We start from the raw sequence: 19,240 nt of genomic DNA on the forward strand, positions 1-19,240 counted from the left end.
TTAATTCTGGGATCAGAAATGAGAAAAACTACTGATTTCAATTAAGGGCTTTGCTTAAACATGGAAACTCCATGGACTGGAGCATAACTGTACTCCCTGGAGTCGTGGTTTCCTATTGCAGGTTCTGCACAACTTATGAAGTCCATGGTCAGCGCATGTGATTTGGGCATCTCAGTTACTTCCCCGCTGCACTTACGCTATTCCAAGTGGCTGTGGTACAGCGGAACAAGAGTGACCCAAGTACCCTGCTGGAGTGGGGTAGAGATGCGTTAGCATCCCACTGATGACACTGAACCTGCTGAATTAGGAGGTACCAAGCAGTTGCTGCTCAACATGGTTTCCTCTTCATCATCAGGAAACATCTTTTTCAGCTGAATAAATGGAGCATTACTGTTGTACTACCGATTTCTCAAAATTACCTATTTTGTACGATCATCTGCTACACTGAGATGTGCTGGTAGGGTGGTGAGAGGAGGCAGTGAACACTTACTGTGAATACTCCCAGCTGCTGGCAGGTCATGTAAGCGACACTTTCCATTGCAATGGAAACGAGAGAGGTGCAATCAGAGCCAGGGCATGCACACTAAGAAATTAAAACATACTTCTAGCAAAAGGTGTTTGCAGGCCTCCCTTTGCTGCATGATAGGAAATAGTCTCATGCAAGAAACTCTAGAGAAGGCTTATAAAATTTCACAGGAGTAGAATCATTAACACTGAAAAAGTGAATTTTCTATGGCTGAATTATATGTTTTCTCTGCAATTCTATGGGATAGTTTAAAAAGACCCTGTAAGAAGGAATATATTAAAAATATAGGAGTTTAAAGCACTATTTATAAAGCTTTTAAACATGTCTCTGAAATCCTATTGGCTTCTCCTCCAACGAATTCTTTCAAAGACTTTTCTGTTCGGGTACAGAGCACGAGAGAACTAAAAGAAGAGAACTGCTATTCCCACTTTTGCTCCCCGGGGAGCTCTGAGAAATCACTAGCACAAATAGTCCAGCCAGCTGGTTTAGCCAATTGGTGGTCAGTTTACATTTCCTCTAATAAGTGAACTTCTTGACCGTACTTTTTAACTGAGTCATTAAGAGCTCCTTTTCCAAGTGTTTTGGCAGGCTAAAGAGGTCTGAGACTGTGAATAGACCACAATAACTAGTAAAGAAGAGAACAGCCCTACTTTTAATACGGCAGAAGAAATTGATCCAAATGGATCCAGAAATTAAAGCCGCAATGAAAAGAAAGGGATGCAAATATCCACCTGCAGGATATAACAGGAACTTTCATTGGAAGGGTTGCTTCTTCCATTAAAATGCAGCCACTTTGGACGTGCGACAAAGCTTTAACCATTGCTCAAGCATGTTGTGCAAACAACTGTGGGAGTGAAGCATTTGAGAGCTGAAAATACAAGAGAGATTCTAGGTGTGCAATATGTACATGCCCCTAGAGAGAATTCAGTATGGATGCTCTAGTCACTCTCACAGTATACCTTGAAATCCTTAATATGCATGAAAAAAGAGGACCCTGTGCATGTATAAACAAGGGATCTACATTATGGTGAACTGGAACAGTAATATGAGATTCATCACTAACTAATCTCTCACAAAGCTTCAGCAATCATCACCAGCATCTCGTTCAGGAATGGACTGGATTCAAAGCTGCTTGGCTTGAGCATGCCAGGAGGCTCCAGCTGGAGTGGCATGGCTGTAGAGTGCCTCATGTCGCTTGAACTGTGTGAGTCACACACACATGCAATGGAGACCACAGTGCTTTGCCTCCAGGAATCTAAGACCTTATTCCCTGAACATAGCTGATAAAATCAGGGAAAAGAGCTTGGCTGCACCAAGAGCACTTGCAGAACGTGTGTCTGGACAGTGGGGCAGCTTTAGATTTGCTTTAGAGGCCCTGTAGAGCTGACTAGTTATACATGACTCAACACTCACATCACTAGTCTGCCCAGGCACAGCCACAAGCTCCGCAGGCAGTGGGAAGCTACAAGTCCTTCTTAGGACTTCAGATCTCTGCCCATGGCAGCAACCCTTGCCAGCTGCTCTAGGAGCTGTCGTGATTGACTAGGAAGAGAGTGTTATGCTTGGCACTAAGGGCACTGGGGAGCTTATCAGGGGAGAAAATTGTTTTTCATATTTCATCTGAGTTTCAAATCTGTCTATGTGTCAGCCTGCTTTATAACAATCTCAAAAGCGCCACAAAGCCAAGGTAATTCTTGTATAAATGTTAGGGCCTTTTGGGCTCTTTTGTAAGCAAAGAATGGGTAGTGGACAAAAGCCAGTGGAGAAGAAAAATCTTTGAGAATTATCCTCTGCAAATACTGGCTTCCAGGCTCGGGCAGCTGTGTCCTCATTACTGTTAATAGCAAAGAGCTATGCATGTTGGGCAACGATCCTCTTTGAGTATATACATAGCAAGCCATCTATTTATTTATTTCTGTGGTGGTGATCATCGGAAAATGCCTATAATCCCTGCTCAAATAAGTCGTTTTAACTCAGATTTCGCATTCACTGGTTTATAATGATTGAGCCACATTTGCTTGCAATGTTCCAAAAATTGCCGCCAGCCAACTGGGTTGCAAACCGTCCTGGATAAATGAAAACTGTGTGGATATGGGAGGTTTACTTTGTTCCAATTAGTGTGTGATGTGGATGTCTACTGGCAGTTCTCCTGCTCTCCTTACTCTCAGTTCATGGCTCCCTGGAAAAAGAGGTGTTTCATCTCAAAGGGCTTTTTCATTTTCTTTCTCTCTCTGTTTTAAAACCCATTCAGTTACCTCTAATGCATAAATTAAGACAGAAACTTTCAAGATTTGTGAAATCCTGAGATAACAAGCCCTCAAAGCAGATGTGCTGAACCTTTAGAGGCAGAAAGTTGTGTTTCGTTTAGCCCCAAGAACTGCTAGTTTTGAGCAGGACCACAACAGGTTCTGGATGGCTGTGAAACTCCCAGGCAGGCCAAGCTGTGAGGCTGAAACTGCAGCAAAGAATATTTCCAATAAAAGTTACCTAACACGTGCAGGAGTCTGCCTGTCAAACAATAAATCAATCAAGATAAGGGCAGGTCTTCTCCCCCTGTACTGATCCTGGCACAAAACAGGTGTGTTGATCTCAATGGTCTTGACTGAATTTGCACTCTGTAAAACTCAAGATTCACTTCACTGAAAAGCTGAGATTAAAATCCTTCACTTCTGATTATTGTTTCTGCTTCACTATACCAGCTTCCATCCAAAGATCTTACAGCACTTTAAAATCAATGCTAAAACTCAAAGTCTATGTGACAAAGAGAATATCACTTTCATTTTATGGGACTCTTAGATAAATTAAAGGCTAGAACCAGTATCAGACACAGGCTCCTGCACTTCAGGCACTGCAGTCTCAGAACGATTGCACAAGGCATGTTGGAGTTGACCTCTGGAAGTCATCTGGTCCAAGCCTCCACTCAAAGCAGGGGCAATTCAAGTCAGGTTGCTCAGGACCTTCTCCAGCTGAGGTCTGAATTTCTCCAAGGATACAGCCTTTACGAACCTCTGTTCCAGTGTTTGACCACCTTCACAGTGATAACATTTCTCATACCTAATAAGAATTTCCCATGTTGCAACTTTTGCCCATTCCTGTCCATGCGCACCTCTGAGATGAATCTGGCTTCATCTCTACATGCTCACACTAGACAGTTGAAGACAGCAAGCAATACAATTCCCTTACCAGCCTCATCTTAAGGCAGAGTAAATCCACTTCTCTCAGCCTCTCCTTGTATGTTATGTGTGCCCACCCTCCAACCACCATGGTGGTTCTTTGCTGGATACCCTTCAGTATGCCCATGTCTTTCTTATACCAGGTCTTTCTTATATTGGGAGAACTGGGTGCCTGTGAAGGCAACAGGAATCCACTGCACACTGAACTCTCTCCTGGAGGTAGCTAAGAGAAAATACTTAGAATGCTTGTATATGCAGATTAGTTGTAAACCTTGTTATCACAGCAGCAATATTTTGTGAATCTCTGCTTAATTTACTAGAAACTGTTGAGGTGGGAGAACTATTTCATTGGATGCTGTACAAACAGAGCTAGAACCAAGACTGCCCTACTCACACATACAGATCTGCACATTTTTGTCCCCAAAGCTTCAAGGTAAGTCTACCTTCTTTGCACCAGAATTCAGAAATTGCCGGCTAGCACTAAAGGCTGAACATGTGGCCAGTCATACTACCAGTGTCACAGGCAGTCCCACCATCTCTCACAGTACCTGTGAAAGCTCAGAAAGACACACGCTCACATTGAGCATTCCCAAGCCAAATGGTTCAATTCCAGGTAGCCTGGCCTGAAAAAACATGTTCTGTAATTAAAAAAAAAGTAAATAAATAAACAAGGCAATGTTCCCAACCAGCAGGAATATTTAATGTCTGTGGTTATTCCTGGAGCAAACTCCTGCTCTTACTCTCCAGAAGGCACATCCCAGTGAATTTTCCATCATGTGGGCCTGTTCTAGTGAAGAGCTAAATTACGTTTTTTCCTTTATCATAGTACTTTCCTTTATTAGCCCCTTATTACCACAATGTCTGTAGTCATACTCGGTCATGCAAGAGAGCAGGCACATTTTAGATGGCACAATCTCCAGCACAGAAGCATGCCTAGCAAATCCTTAGCATGATTAGCATTTTACCATTTGTAGTCTTTCTAATCATCTCCAATCAAAATACTGCAGACAGTGCTTAATTCAGCATTTCACGTCCCTCCCCAGGTCAGAGGGAATGAACCATGGATGGATCATGTATTTCTGAAATGGTTTCACATCGCAAGCTTCTAGGTGTCAGCTTGAAATTTTGGTGAAGCAGCGTGATGGTATTTTGTGTCTTGTGACGATATACATCCCTTATCAGCTTCAGAGTGCACATGACCTGCTGGGCCATTAATGGATATACTGCAACTTGTCAGCTGCGAATTACATTTAGAGGCATTCTCCAGTCCGTGTAGGACACATCTGTGCCATAGCTCTCTGGGGTCAAATCTACACTTAGGTTTTGAAAATTGCCTGGGGAATAGGCAGATAAAATTTTCACTTTTTTCCATTAAAATCATAGGCAGTTTTGGAAGTCTTATGCGTAACGTTGTAAAAAAGTTTTATTCTCTTAAGCTGCTTTTCATCTATGACTAGTTAAACCTCTTGAAAATGTCAGTGAGCCAAATTGTCATGTTGCAAGCCAAAAAAAAAAAAAAAAAAATCACTGATTTCACTGAGAATTTTGTCCCAAAATGCAATGTACTACCTGAATAACATAACAGAGGTTTTACAAAACCATATCTTCAAATAGCACTGATTCAGTGGGGAAGAACACCTCCTTCCTAGAGTTGGCATGCTACAGTCTTTTGGGATGACTGCATGAAACCAACTGATAGCTGTCAATGCACAGTTCTGGGCTATTCCATCACAGTCAGCCCTGGTTTTAATTAAAATAATTTCAATCTGCTTCTGAATTAAAGCTCCAGATGCAGTGCTTAGTGATTTGCTGGCAACAAGTTTTGTATATATTGCTGCAGTCTGCCTTTGAGATACATGAGCACGATCCAAGGCTGCTTCAGACTATGCCTGGTTTAGGATTCCCCATGGGGGTTGCGATAGCAGGAAATTAGCAGCGTGCTATAGCTTTCGGACCACATCTCCTCTCCCTGGCCTGGTTCCTGCTCCAGGGGTAAGGACCGGCAGTCTGGCAAACTGCCTCTGCACTGCTCCCAGATTCCTCCTTTGGAAAGGGGATGTCAGGCTACCCGTTTAAGCTATCTCAGCTTTGCATTGCTCCACGATAGTGACAATAACTGTTATTTAATGGGTGGAGGCTCTTACCCATGCTATGAACTTTTCTCTGCAGCGTTAGATAAAGCAAACAGTTTTCTTTTGTGCCTCTGTGCACGCTGGAAGCTGGAAGTACATCAAAGGACTCAAAAGTACAGCAACTTAAAGATACCTGATAACATCTATCCCACCCTCAACTTGTGCAAGACTCTTTCTTGCTAACAATTGTTCCAGGCAGTTTTTAAATGCTTCTGCTGATACATTTTGGACTATTCCTCCACTACAGTATACCTAGTGTATTCTTGTATAACCTGATGCACTGCACTGTCATAACGGGTTTTACTATGTTCAGTCTAAAAGTAATTTTCCTTTATTTCACCAAATTATACCCTATTCCGGAATAATCATTCTTTTGTACCACTCACCATACACAACTTCTGCTTCTCTGACCTTTACAGTTCCAATTGCTGTCATCTTACCCTAAGCTTTACAATATACTTAATTCTTTTAATCAAAGTCAGCCTCAATAATGCCTCCAATTTATTGTTGCTCTATACTGAGATCTCCATAAACTTACCTACATTTATCCAGTAATAAAGTACTTATATTTAATGTCAGTAGGTTGGATCCATTCTCAACAGAATATATTGAAGGACTATTCCCTCTCTGTTCTGGGATGAGAAGTCTTAGTAACACTGCCAGGAACTGCCCCAGAGAGAGACTGCTTTTAACATCACTGCCTTCTACTGTCCATCTTCCATCAGATGGCCATGTGTTAGGTTATCTTTTCATCTGCTGCTGGGTTTCCAGTCCCTTAATTTCCTGACCTGTAGCTTTTCCAGACTTCTGTGTATTACTGTTTGTACAATCTTCCCGTTCAGTGTCACCTATAGATATGTTGGGATTGTACCACAAAACCACTTAATGCCTTTGATCCAACCAGCAATTTACCAGCTCACCAGCTAATACTTCATTTACTCAGGGGCCTGGCTGGAAAACAAGAATTTTACTTCACAAAAAAAAAAATTAGAAAATGGAAACAAGCTCAAAATGTTAGAACAAAGCAGACATTAAAATTATTCATTTTTGTGGAAAAACAAAACAAAACCCAAACCAAACAACACAGTTAGTGTCAGACCAAGCAGTAGATCATGGATTCATTCAGACCCTGCAAGTTTACGATGCACTCCTCTCCCCCTCCTTCCAGGCTCAACCTGTTTAGCTGAAGCACTTCTTGTATTTTCAGTATCTGAATGCCTCACGAACACAAACAGATTTATTCTCACTGTAGTGGCGTGTTACTGATGTAGAGCTGAGCCATAGCAAAGCTAAGGAAATTTTCCAGAAGGACTTATGAGTTTGTATCTACACACTTGCAGGCGCCCAAATGAAGACACCATACGCACTGTGACTTTCAGAAAGCGCTGAATGCCTCTGCCTGAAAACCTAGACCCCTCAAGGGTTTCCAGCTGGTTGCTCAGATATTGAGATTCCTCAGATAGGTAAGTAGTCAATTCTGAAAACAATATTGAGCAAAGAGGTCTGAGTTCATACTGGCAGCCTGTGGCAAAGACTGCAGGCCAGATGAACGGGCATTTACAGGCTAAACTTCCACTGAGGATGAAGGTCAGTGAGAGCAAGAGACCTAACCAAGCACTGGAGACCTGGGCCTTCATTTCAGCTGTCCTGTCACCTATACTACTGCCCTATCATCTGGACCATCCTTCTCCTCACGCTACAGCATAGCCTTATACCACAGGGCAACTGTAACCGTGAGTTACGGTTGAAAAGAACTAAAAGCAGAGAGGGTTTTGCTGGTGTTAAAACTGAAGATAGACTTCAGCGCACCTTGTCATCCCCAATGGGCAGGACGTCCCAGCCAAGAGGCAGAACGCTGAAACTACTCCCCGTGGGCTGGTGATGTGTAACTCCCATTCATCTTCTGGTAGCTTTATTTTCTTTGAAAAATTCTCTCATTGAAGTACTAAAATGGGAAGGCAGTCAACTGGCAGATGAAGGGGTCAGAGCATGTTAAACTCCGCACAACATCAGGCAGCTCTTCTATTTCTGCGTGGCAGCTCTGTCATGGGTCCGGTGTCTTAGGGACAAGGCAAAGGAGCAATGCCAGCACATTACCTCTGCCTATAGAGTCTGGCAAAACATACGGTCCATCTGGCTGATTTATATTGGCAAAGGAGCCAATTCATATTTTCTATATATTTTGGCTTAACATCTTGATTGTGACATATAACCATGGCCAATTTCAGGCTGGAACCAAGCAAAAAGAAACAAAGCTGACCCAAAAAATATAAGGGAGAGGCCAAGAAAAACTGTGACTTTTAAGTCATTGAGAACACTGCCATCTCTAGGCACTGTGGGTGCTGCAAATATATGCAAAAATTAACATAGGCCTGAGCAGAGTGCTGGTGCTATGAAGGGCACTGAAAATAAATAAGCCTTCCAGGTAAGGAGAGACACTCTATCACGTACTGAACTCTGCATGTTATGCCACAGGGAGGTAGAGAAGGCGTGACTCATGCAACCAAAGTCCCTGAGGGTCCCAGCAGAAAGCTAGGCGTGGACTGTCATCCACAGCCAACACAGACACCCAGAGGAAAATGAGAGAAGAACAAGCCACAGAGCCAATGGATTGGGTACTTATGAAGTCTGTCAATCTTCCAGCACTGTTAAGTGACTTAATTTTCTTTTAAGCCCTGTAATTGTCTAGTTGGCAGGACTGCCTTGCATGACAGCTATCCCACAAAGGAAAGTTCATGAAATCTGCTCCAGAGCAGACAGAGCTAATCGGTCCATAGTGGCTTTAACTGATCTGGCACTGCTGAAATCCCTGGAAATGAGACATAATAAAGGCAAGGCAGCCACAAAGCCCCATGCACCAGCCCGCTGTTAGCAGTGAGTCTAAGGAATCATTCAGAGATTAACAGCAGGGGTGAGACCCCTGCCCTGGCCAGCACATACCTGAGGATATGGCAGGCTGGGCATGATTACTGCTCCTCTGAAGTGAGTCAGGTACAACCTCCTGCCAAGTAGCTCTTGGTGACAACTGAAGTCTATGTATTATCTGGCTCAGAGCCCAGTGACCAATAACACCCAATTCAGAGACCAGGCTTAACTGAGGCCATTAAAGCAACCAAAACCCAGAGTCTCAGTTGAACCTCTTTCCCTTGCATACCCTTTCCCTCTGCAGTCTACAAAGCACAAGGGAGATGAGATTCCTGGGTTCTTGCCACTTTGTGTACCAAAGTGTCATACAATTCCAAGAAAGAGGGAAAACTGAAACACATGATGAAACAGAGAGGTCACAGTCTAGAGAGATTTTAACCTTTCTGTGTCTGGACTGTGGCCTCCACATCTAACAAGATATGGGCATTGTCCGTTCTGTGCTTATGCCCCTTCTCTGCATACAAACCAGTTTTGTTTTGTAACGTGACACATTCTCATTCAGCTACCCCCCTCCGTATGCCACTGCGCTTCCCTCCTGGCTCCCAACCTCAGTACAGAAGAAACCAGAAAATTTTTAATCACCCCTGATAAGCAGGTGAAGACACTTCCACAGACAGAATCAGTTTAGCTCAAGTTAAAGTTGAATGCAAATTCAAGCACTCAACTGGTGGCCACAGTTTTTAATCATAAGGTGATTTTCTAACCAGCTGTCTATTCTTCCCTCACAATGTCCAGGAAATCCTTATCATGGTATCAGGAGTCTGGCAGGAGGAAAATATGGTACCAAACTCCCTGACCATAAGCTACTTATGGTCAGTGGCTTAGGCTCAAGACAAATTAACTTAAACCTAATAAATTCACTGCAAGAACTTCTACTCCAAGACCTTAAAATCTTCACCAAAGTCAATGGGGACCATAATCAGAGGTCTAAGAGTTTTTGGTCTCCAGTGGACTATCCAGCTATCTACCCAGTATGACTGTAGTTCAGTCAAGTTCAGTTGTGGCTATGCTGTAGTTGTGTTTATTTTATTTTCCCTTCTCACACCACCACACATACAGTTGGTCAGTGATGCTTGAAAGGCACTGACATGCAGAATGATAGACTTGCGCTTACTGTTACATTCTGCCATACCCAGGAGCCTGCTATTTTTCATTCCAGTACACAGAGATGCCAGTTTTCTTAATAACTTGCCAACCTCCTTGGCTTGCATGTTATATTTCTTGGTTCAATTTTACTCATGTCTTTGTGAGTAGTAGAAGCTTCACAAATAAACGAAGCACTCGCCTGTGCTTTACCCACCAAACCATACTCCTCCCACACTGCACTTAGCGAGGAATGAAAGAAGGAATAATCCAAGCCACAGAAGGCTCATTTTACCCTGCTATAGACAGATACGTACAGCAACCTTTGCTATCAAGCCAACTCCTCCACCACAAATGGATTCACTTAAGTGAAAAGCAGCATTTCCACCCTCATTCTCCTTGGTAAATTCTGCTGGGGGAGGATACATTTATTGATGGTCAAATTTCTGTAGGAGTGACCTTACTGATGGACCCTGCTGTAGGGACTAGCTGAATCTTGCCTTTCCTCAGCGCTGCCCCATCCTCCGTGCTGCTGCAATGGTTTCCTGAGGCAGGAAGGAGCTCTGAGTGTTTTCAGGTGTACCTTTTTGCCCATGAATATTTTATGGTCAACTTGTGATTACCTTTATGAAGACTGTTGGGGTTGTGAATAGATCAGGCCATCAGATCAGAAGCACTGAGGCTGGACCCAGAAGAATTATAGGTATGTTTGTCTGGAGCTGTACAATGTGGGTTTATCCAATAGGACAGGCCTATGTTAAGTATGTCTGTACTCTATGATGTTAATGATCCTTCTTCCATTAGTCCCCTGGCATTTGGTCTTCTGTCTTAATGTACATAGTTTGTATTTTCCACATCTTTATTTTACCTGGCTTGTCTAGTCTCGTTACATTAGATAATCAAGGGTCAACCATCATGAATTGTGCTAAAACATGAACTGAGCACAGCCTAAGTAGATGGTGACTGAAAAACTCCAGGACCAAATAACCACTGAAAGCTTTTGTAGCACAGGTATTCCTGAAGTAAGTGGGAGATACTGATAAAGTTCTGGGACTTCCTCTCTCCTCTGATCTATGCAGAAACACAGACAAAAGTGTCCAGTGATTTCCAACCAGGTTAGTGCTCTAGGGAAGTAAATAAGTTCCACATGTCTCACTTTGAGCTTCACTGTTGTAGGATCATTAAACTGGGCCTTTTTTCTCCCGATTACATATTTTTAAATGATACTTGTCAGGGAATTATCTCAGCACCTATCATCTACTTGTGAAATTATCCTTGGTACAATTCTGAAAATGAATTATTATTTCAGTTTACACAGAATGACCTGAAGCCCCAAAATACCCAGCACATTTATCTATGGCAAAGTCAGGAACTGAATGCAAAATCCTCCAATCCAAGCTTTAGCCACCAACTATAGCTTCTTGTTGAGATGCTTCAGAAGCAACTTTTCTGCCGCTATGGCAGCATGAGGTCTGAATTTATATTTCTCCATACAAAACCCAACAGGAAAACCATCTTACGAATAAAGGCTACACATCATGGCCCTTAATTTAATCAGGAGTTGTCATCAATTACATGTCCTTCCAGGAGGCTGCCCTCAACCTCTTGCAGAACCTATTCTCATGCAATCTTTCTTTTTTTTTTCTAGTTAATTTGGACATGATGGTAGTGCTGCCCTAACAGGGACCACGCGTAGCCTTCAGAAACTGGCCCTCTGGAATAGCAAAATAGGTTGTCTCACAGACCAAGAGGAAGAGGGAAAGACACAGACCTGAACCAAATAGGGTTAAAAAAGCCAATGGCAGGAGTGGATTCCATTTGTTTTTCCTTTACACAGCCCTTTCCAGGGCATAATCTCCTTGCTGCATTTCGCTCCTTTTCTTCCTCTTGTTTCTATGTGCCCAGAGCGGTCACTAGAACAGTCAGTATTAGGAGGCAGCCTGGCTTAGTGACTAAGCCATTGGATAAGGAATTCTGGACTCTATCCCCAGCACAGCCACGGGCCTGCCGCAAGACCCGGGCACCTCCTTTCAGTTCCCTGTATCTTCATTTCCCTCCCCTCTGCTCAGACATACACATCTGGTTCGTTTATTTTGCTTGAAAACTCATCTAGGCATAGTCTGTTCTTAATGAGGTTGCACACAGGCAGGTCAGTGCAATCGCAGGCTTGGATGTGGGTTTTAGGTATGCTTGCAATATAAATGATAATGATCTAAAACCCATCTGTGCAAAGGTAGTGTTTTGAAGGAAGGAGTTTCACTTCACGAATGTAGGACTGGGGACATGTAGGTGGGGAATGTAGGAGGTCCTGGCAGTCTTTGAGAAATGAGGAAAGCTGAAGCAATGGCTACTCCACAGATGAGGCCTTGAAGAACAATTCTCTCTTACGCTTGGAAGGAGCATCTTTCCATTTCCCTCTGTTTTCGTGCTTCTCCCTTTTAGCTTTTTCTTTTAAAATAAAGATGATGCTTTTTTTTTTTTTTTTAAATTAACTCTTCTGGCCTCCTCCCTTCTCTCTGTCTCTAGGTCATGCTCATCATGCCTTATGCTTCTATGTTTCCTAACATCTACTTCTCTGTCTTTGCAGTCTGCTTTCTCTGATCGCTCCATTCAACCCTCTTAGATACTTCCCCACCCCATCATCTCCTCCCATTGTGCATGTGCATTAATGGGAGAGAAAGCAAAAAGAGCCCACCCATTACATTCTTCCACAATGCCCAGAAGGATCTCTGCTTGAGGCATGTTTTAAAGATCATTGTAAATCAGGAAGCAGCAAGGTGGAGTGAAAGGGAATTGGAAAGAGCTCTCAGCTTACGAATGTATAATGCAAGAACACAGGCCCTCGCTCCAGTTTAGTCTTGCCAACAGTTACTAGACCCAGTTCCTTGAACAAAAAGTCGTTATTATGACTAACCATTCTGTATTTATAGAGAAGTAGCATTAGAAGACAAACAGTTCAAGCAGCGCTGTTGTGCTAGATGTTCTTTGCTTTTTCCTGTATGTGGTCTTTTATTCCAGCATTAATTGTGGTTATAAGTCATTCCCAACCTGCTTTGGAATGAGTTTACACAGACTTCGTGCTGTTGAAAACACAGTACATTTATACATACAAGATATAAAGCATTCAGCAACTCCAGGGGTAAAAATACCATGTATCAGGAATCAAACTCACAGAAGAATTGAAAAGTAATTATCACTAAAATATTTCTCTGCCTGTTCTCACAAATGGCTACAGCTACTTCTGCACCACGCAGAGGACACTGGAGTGGGCAAAGTGGTCATTCACATGTGAGGATGAGATCTGGAGATAAGAGTGTTGTTAAGACTGAGTGGTGAACAGGACGGGGAAGGAACGTGGACACCTAACCCCTGTCTATGACCATCCGGGCCAGAAAGGATGAGGCCAAAAAAGCTTGAAAAGGAGAAGAATGGCCTATATTTCTTTTTTTTTGCTGTGTTGGAACATATCAGCCCCCATCAGGGGGAATGTTATTTGAACCACCCGGGGTGCACATTCCTCTGAGAGCCAGGGAACGTGGAGCCTTGGCAGGCAGGCCAGATGCCAGGCTGGGACAGAGCCACCCTCTCACAGCCTTCCTATGTTTCTGTCAGCTCTAGCAAAGGGCCAGGGGCCGGGGGGGGCGGGGGGGGGGGTGGTGGTAAAAAAAAAGAGCTTGTTAAGTCTCATACAGCTTTCAGATCAAATTTTTGTCCTGTTTCACTTCGGAAGTCTCTTGAACAAGCTCAGTGCTTCAAAGCTGAGGCTGCAAATCTCCGAGGGAAGGTTCCCGTGTTTAATAAGCTGTTTTGACTGGAGTTCAAAGGGAAAGTAAAGATTTCTGTTGGCCTAGCTATAGAAAATGTGGCCCAGACCTGTAACCCCATACCTGACCAGACAAAAATGTGTACTCTGTTAAAAATTGGAGATTTCTAAGAAACTTTGGCATTAGGATAGCTCTGGTTCCCCTGAAGTCAATAGCGAAAAGTCTCATCATCTCTAGTGGAAATACCTGTGACTAATTTTATTTGGAAAGAAGGTGCTGGAAGGCGGTGCCAGAACACCAACATAACAAACCTGTAAGTTATATAGTGGCTCAGCTACTGGGCAAAATAGCTTCCAGTTTACTCTTTTCAACCATTCCACCACAAACTTAACCCCTGAATGGCTTCATATCCTAAGAGCATGCTGAAAAGCAGGGAAGCACAAAGGAACTGAAATACTATTAACATGATGCAATGCTTATAATTAACTTATAATAAATGGAGCCATGACTCATGCAATTCAGACTTTCTTAAATGACCTGTGTGAAATTTTGGTGGTTTCTGAGGATCCTGTCAGGGTTCCCTGGTGCCTCATTTCCAAGGCCTTCAAGCACAAGGCTGCACATCACCCCTGTTAACTGCACCAGAAGTCCTGGAAACAGGGGATCAGTCCTTCCTACCACCACCGCAGTGAGGCATGTGCTCATACCGCTTCCCTTGGTGCTCACACTTTCCATCCTAGGGCACGCAGACACGAAAAGAAATACTGCCTCAAGACAGTGAATGTCTCCAGAGGATTTCACTAAATGAAAAATGAAATCTAACCCCATCAGAGACCCTTTTGCTCTGACAGGTCTTGTTTTCTTTAACTTTTGTTTTTCTTCCTCTAACACAAATATGATCCATCATCTGCCCAAATTCAAACCTGATGTAGACTTTCAAAAACTGCTTCCAGCTAACTCTGGTACTCAAATGGCAGTCGGTTCTTTCCCATCTATTCTTGTTAATGTCTCTATTCACCAAACATTCCCTCACAATTAAATTCCCATATTTGAAAGTTAAAGTGACAGAAATGAGCAGCCCTGACTGAAGAAAGCCTTAGTCCTCCCATTTCTGCCAGCTTGGATAGGAACATATAGACCCTTTGCAGGCTGGAAGGTCCACTGTAAAAGTTTCCAAAATCCACCTGTTTTGATTAGTATGGTTTGCGTGCAGCAGGCCAGAGAGAGTGAAATACAGGGCTTTCATTTCCCCCTTGATTTCAGCACTTCTTTTCCACTAACTGCCCCATTTCCGGATTCATCTACATCAAAGCTAGCAAAATGAAAACTCTCCTGGAAGCCTACAAATCAGTAGATAAAATACCTGAGGTTGATCAGTTTGCTAAGATCAGAAGGACTAGTTGCAATTTTCAAAAGACTGGATAGTATACGTGCTTATTTTTACAGCAAACTCATCAGTTATCCCAGGATTTCAAAACTCCTCATTAAAAAACCATCTTCTTTAATTTTCCAGTAGGTATTACTACTAGTGCTGGTTAAAAAATACGTTTTTCACACCTTGGAACATAATGATGGCAATGATTCAAATACAGAAAAATGTGCCCCAAAGTAGCTGAATTTAAATCTAGACTCTCACAGCTCCCGTGAAGCATCACGGTCTCCTCACTAGGGAAGCAAACAAAGTACATCATCTGAAACCAAGTCCTGCCAGAAATTTCAGACAATAGGGCAGAATCAGCCCAAAAGACAAGTCAGTTTTAGCTCTTGTGTTGTTCTGCAGCAGCATTCCAAAAAGAAAAGATCTGAGTTAAATGCAGTTCTTTAGTCTATAGACAGGCAAAATTATTGAAAGCTCATATCTTCTGCAGTTTGGGCTTTTTTTCTTGTCAAAGACCAGTCCTGTTTCAAAAAAGATTTTGATAAAAACCTTCAGACAATTAGCTACATATAATAACAGATAAAAAACTCACTTTACCATTAGGACAACTGAGATACAGAAATAGGTAGTGGTTATAGATTAACTTTGTGGTAGACCTGTGGGCTACATCTCCACTATTTACCCAGAGCAGCTGCCGATGATCAGTTTGATCCTGATCTCTTGATTCCAAGTTTGGCATCAAAATAAATATTTTGGCCAGTGGAATTTACTTGAATTTAGTTCAGAAATTTTCTCTCCATTCCTTCATAACATGACATTATCAAAAGCAAGCAAACCAAAGGGATATAATCTAAATCTCCCTTAAATTTGAGTAACACAGGAGCAGCTTCTATCCAAGTTAAACACAGTATAAAATGAAATAAGTGGAATCAGAATCTAGCAGAAGATGCAAAAGTAGAAAAACTAGCAACACAAGAAATTTTTCATTGGGTTTTTTGGTTTTTGTATTGGAGATTGGGGAATATCAAGGTGCTAAGACAATGTCAACGCTCTGCTGGGGCAGCGATTCTTTCCCTGTGTGTTTGCGCAGTGCCTCGAACAAGGGAGTTCCAGTCTCAGCTGAAGTCTACAGTCACTAAAGCAACGGTAGTGCTAACAGTTGTGTATCACCCTCTAGAGCGACGTATGAGCTCCAAAGGGCTCACAGTCTAAGTGAAGAACGCAAAGCATGGCAGGAAACAACTCTTATTTATACCATTTAAAGGAGGAAGACCGAGGTCCAAGAATCTGAACAAGGTCACATACTGCCAAGAACTGAATCAAGATTTCCTCAGTCCCCACCTAATGCTTCAAATGGGCCATCTATCTTCTCTCTCAAGGACAGAATCATAAGCACAAAAGGCATGCTTTTGATGCACTGACAAATCACCTGCCCTCAGATGGTTGTTTATCTCATAAAAACATTACTTCTCGCATAAAAGTGGGTTTCCTGATTAAATAATAGGACTAAATCATATCTTAGCTTGCATCGAATAATGACTATATGAAATGTAGAGCTCATATCCTTTAAAAAAAGTAGCTGAACTTCAAAAGAATGGGCTTGAGTGTTATAACAACTAAAGGATAATTGCAGGACAATTGTTTCTCCAATGTTGGACAAGCTTTAATGTAAATAAAAGTATAGATTAAAGATTTCTGCTACTTACCAGCACACTGATTATTTTCATCCAACTGGTAACCAAATCGACAGATCAGGGGTCTTGTAACAGTAGGGTAGTTAGGAACGGGGCCTGGTGCTGGGGGCGGTGGATAAATATTTGAATAAGGATTCAGATATGGTGACCGATACACTGGGTTTGTTCGGGGTACGCATAAATAGCCACCATTCTGGTTGACACACACCATATCTCCTCTGCAGGCCTCAGGAATAGTCCGACATTCATCAATATCTGGAAGGAAATTGCAGAAGTTAAATGAGTGATTGCTTCTTAATGGGACCTATCAAAAAATAGTTAACATGTTTTTCCCAAGACTTTGCTAAAAAATTTGATACTCTCTTTGAACGGAAAAGCTAATCCTTCCTTGTGGAGCCTCACTTTGAAGTTAGATTGTACTAAAACAGGAAACATCCCATATATTCAACATATCCTGTGTTCTACTTGTTTTACTTCACTATTAGAGGGGAGAGGGGAAAGCCTGCTTTGTTATTCTATAAATGTTCAGTTTAAACACTGATTTACACATGGCTACAGCATGCTACTGCCTGTTCCTGCTAGAGGGTCTGTCCAAACCACAACATGCAGATCAGGATTTCAAACACTGGTGGTTTGGTTTGCCCAGCTGTGAAACTTGGATCCTGATTTTGGAACTCCCGAGCTCCCTCCCACAGAAAAAGTTAGGGATGTTCAGATCTGGGTGGTTCAGGCCTCTTTCTTGCTCTGATTGAGATCGTTGCTGAATTAAATTTAGAAATGGTTTAGCCAAACGGAGCATTCGCTTGGTTCTCGGAGCACAGAAGCAGTAGGTTGCTATGACAGGGCAAGCAATCTGTTGCTGGTTGTTCCCTTACTGTTGGGTGACCTTAATGCACGCAGAAGATGCTGCCCTGGAGACTGAATGCCATTGATAAAAAGATGCTATAGAGCAAAGTGCGTGTTTCCCTATATTGTCTCAACAGTTTACTTGGAGTTTCAACCCTGAAGCAGTGGTACACTTTATCTGAGCCTCCAGGTGGAGGCTGCCAACAAAGACAGTTAAATAGTCTGGAGGAGAAAGAGGAGAGTAAACAACCCTTGTCATTTGGCAACTAGACTGAGCTCCCAAGCTCATCTTAATGCATCACAGCTATTTGAGAAGCACTGACAGCCAACTAGGATCTCAACAATGTCAAAAATTGGTATATACTTGTGCTATGTAAATACACACACATATTTTTATATATATGTATATATTTTTGTATATACATATGCACAAACACCCATATTTGTCACACAGCAAGAACTTTTCAACTAAAACATTCTAACAGCAGCACAGTGTTAACTCAATAAACTCTTGAACCTTAAAAAAGGTTTCTGAACCCTAATTGAAATGTATTGATTTAATTAAAGTCCTACCTAAGCACTGCCCAGAGGCACGGTCCAGGTCAAACCCATTAGTGCATTGTTGCTAAAATGAGAAAACAAAGGACACTCAGTGACTGTGAAATGAGAGGGTTGCAGAGTCAAATGCTCATCTGGATTATTAAGCTTAGTACAATCGTTCAGCACTATACAGTACACCAAAATAAAATCCCTTCCCCAAAGGACAGTCAGCAAGGCATGAACCTGAGACCTCAGCACATATGCCCGCCCCTTAACTCAGAAGGTAGTTCCCTCAGGTGGTGACAGCGTCAGGCTGTTCGTCTCCCCAGGGGTAACCAACACGTAACGTGCGATGGTCTCCATACCAGTTGTTAACACAGAAATACATTCTCCTATTTTGGAGGCTTGTTTTTGCCAGAACAGGGCTCTCAGTTAAAAGGAACTAGCTAACTTCTCTAACAGGCTCTAAACCGCCACATATAGACAATTCCGTACGTATATCTCAACATCAGCTGTCTGACTGAATTGAAGCCATAGTTAAAACATAACAAGCTTAATAAAAGTAAGGCTTTTAGTTTACACTAAACCTTGTGATTTTTAGAGGATAAATCTTTTCATGACACATGTTCTAGGCTTGCAAGGTTACTTGTTCCTTCCTATCCTGTGGTGCTGGTCTTTATGAGGGCTGCAAGCTGGAGTCTTCAGGACCTCATCAGTGACCCCCAGCAGTTCTAAAACAGTGATGGTCCTGCCGATGATTGTGTCGAAGCCCATTAAAATGATCCCCTGCTCTCCTTAGTTTTTGATTCAGCCTCCCGCTATTTAGCAACGGGCCAGGCAGTTTTCACAGGCACAGGATCCTGCCAGTTAATAGGTTATACTAAGGAATGTAAGCAAGAGATATCCAGAAAACGGGAACCACTGAAGTAACCAGAGGGCAGAGGGATAGAGTGTGTTCAAGATTCTGCCTTTTTTGTTGTTGTTAAATGATAAAGGCACTTATTTTTGGACTCTGTGGAAGAAATCAGTGGAGGAGTAAAGTACTTGGTTCATGTTTGGAAAAGTAGTAAGTTGTAGATGGGAGACAAGGGGTGAGCTGGATAAGCCAGCGGAAGCGGGCCATTGCAGGAATTAGGGAGGGGACATGAAGCGAAACACATGGCACTATTTGGATTGCAC

General features: G+C 42.5%; 1 protein-coding gene across 2 annotated transcripts in view; it reads right to left on the reverse strand.

Moving 5' to 3' along the window:
• Positions 1–19,240, reverse strand: part of FBLN5 (fibulin 5) — a 57,247-nt gene that overhangs the window by 23,631 nt on the left and 14,376 nt on the right. For both annotated transcript variants that reach the window (XM_009475895.2, XM_087747535.1), the window contains 2 exons: positions 18,095–18,146; positions 16,688–16,930 (listed from right to left, as the gene is read on the reverse strand). In XM_009475895.2, coding sequence (XP_009474170.1) covers positions 16,688–16,930; positions 18,095–18,146 — 295 coding nt within the window. The remainder of the gene's footprint in view (positions 1–16,687; positions 16,931–18,094; positions 18,147–19,240) is intronic.

Source organism: Nipponia nippon, unplaced genomic scaffold (genome assembly GCF_047370975.1).
Source record: "Nipponia nippon isolate SJK-2023a ecotype South Korea unplaced genomic scaffold, ASM4737097v1 scaffold_11, whole genome shotgun sequence".
In the NCBI taxonomy this organism is placed as follows: domain Eukaryota; kingdom Metazoa; phylum Chordata; class Aves; order Pelecaniformes; family Threskiornithidae; genus Nipponia; species Nipponia nippon.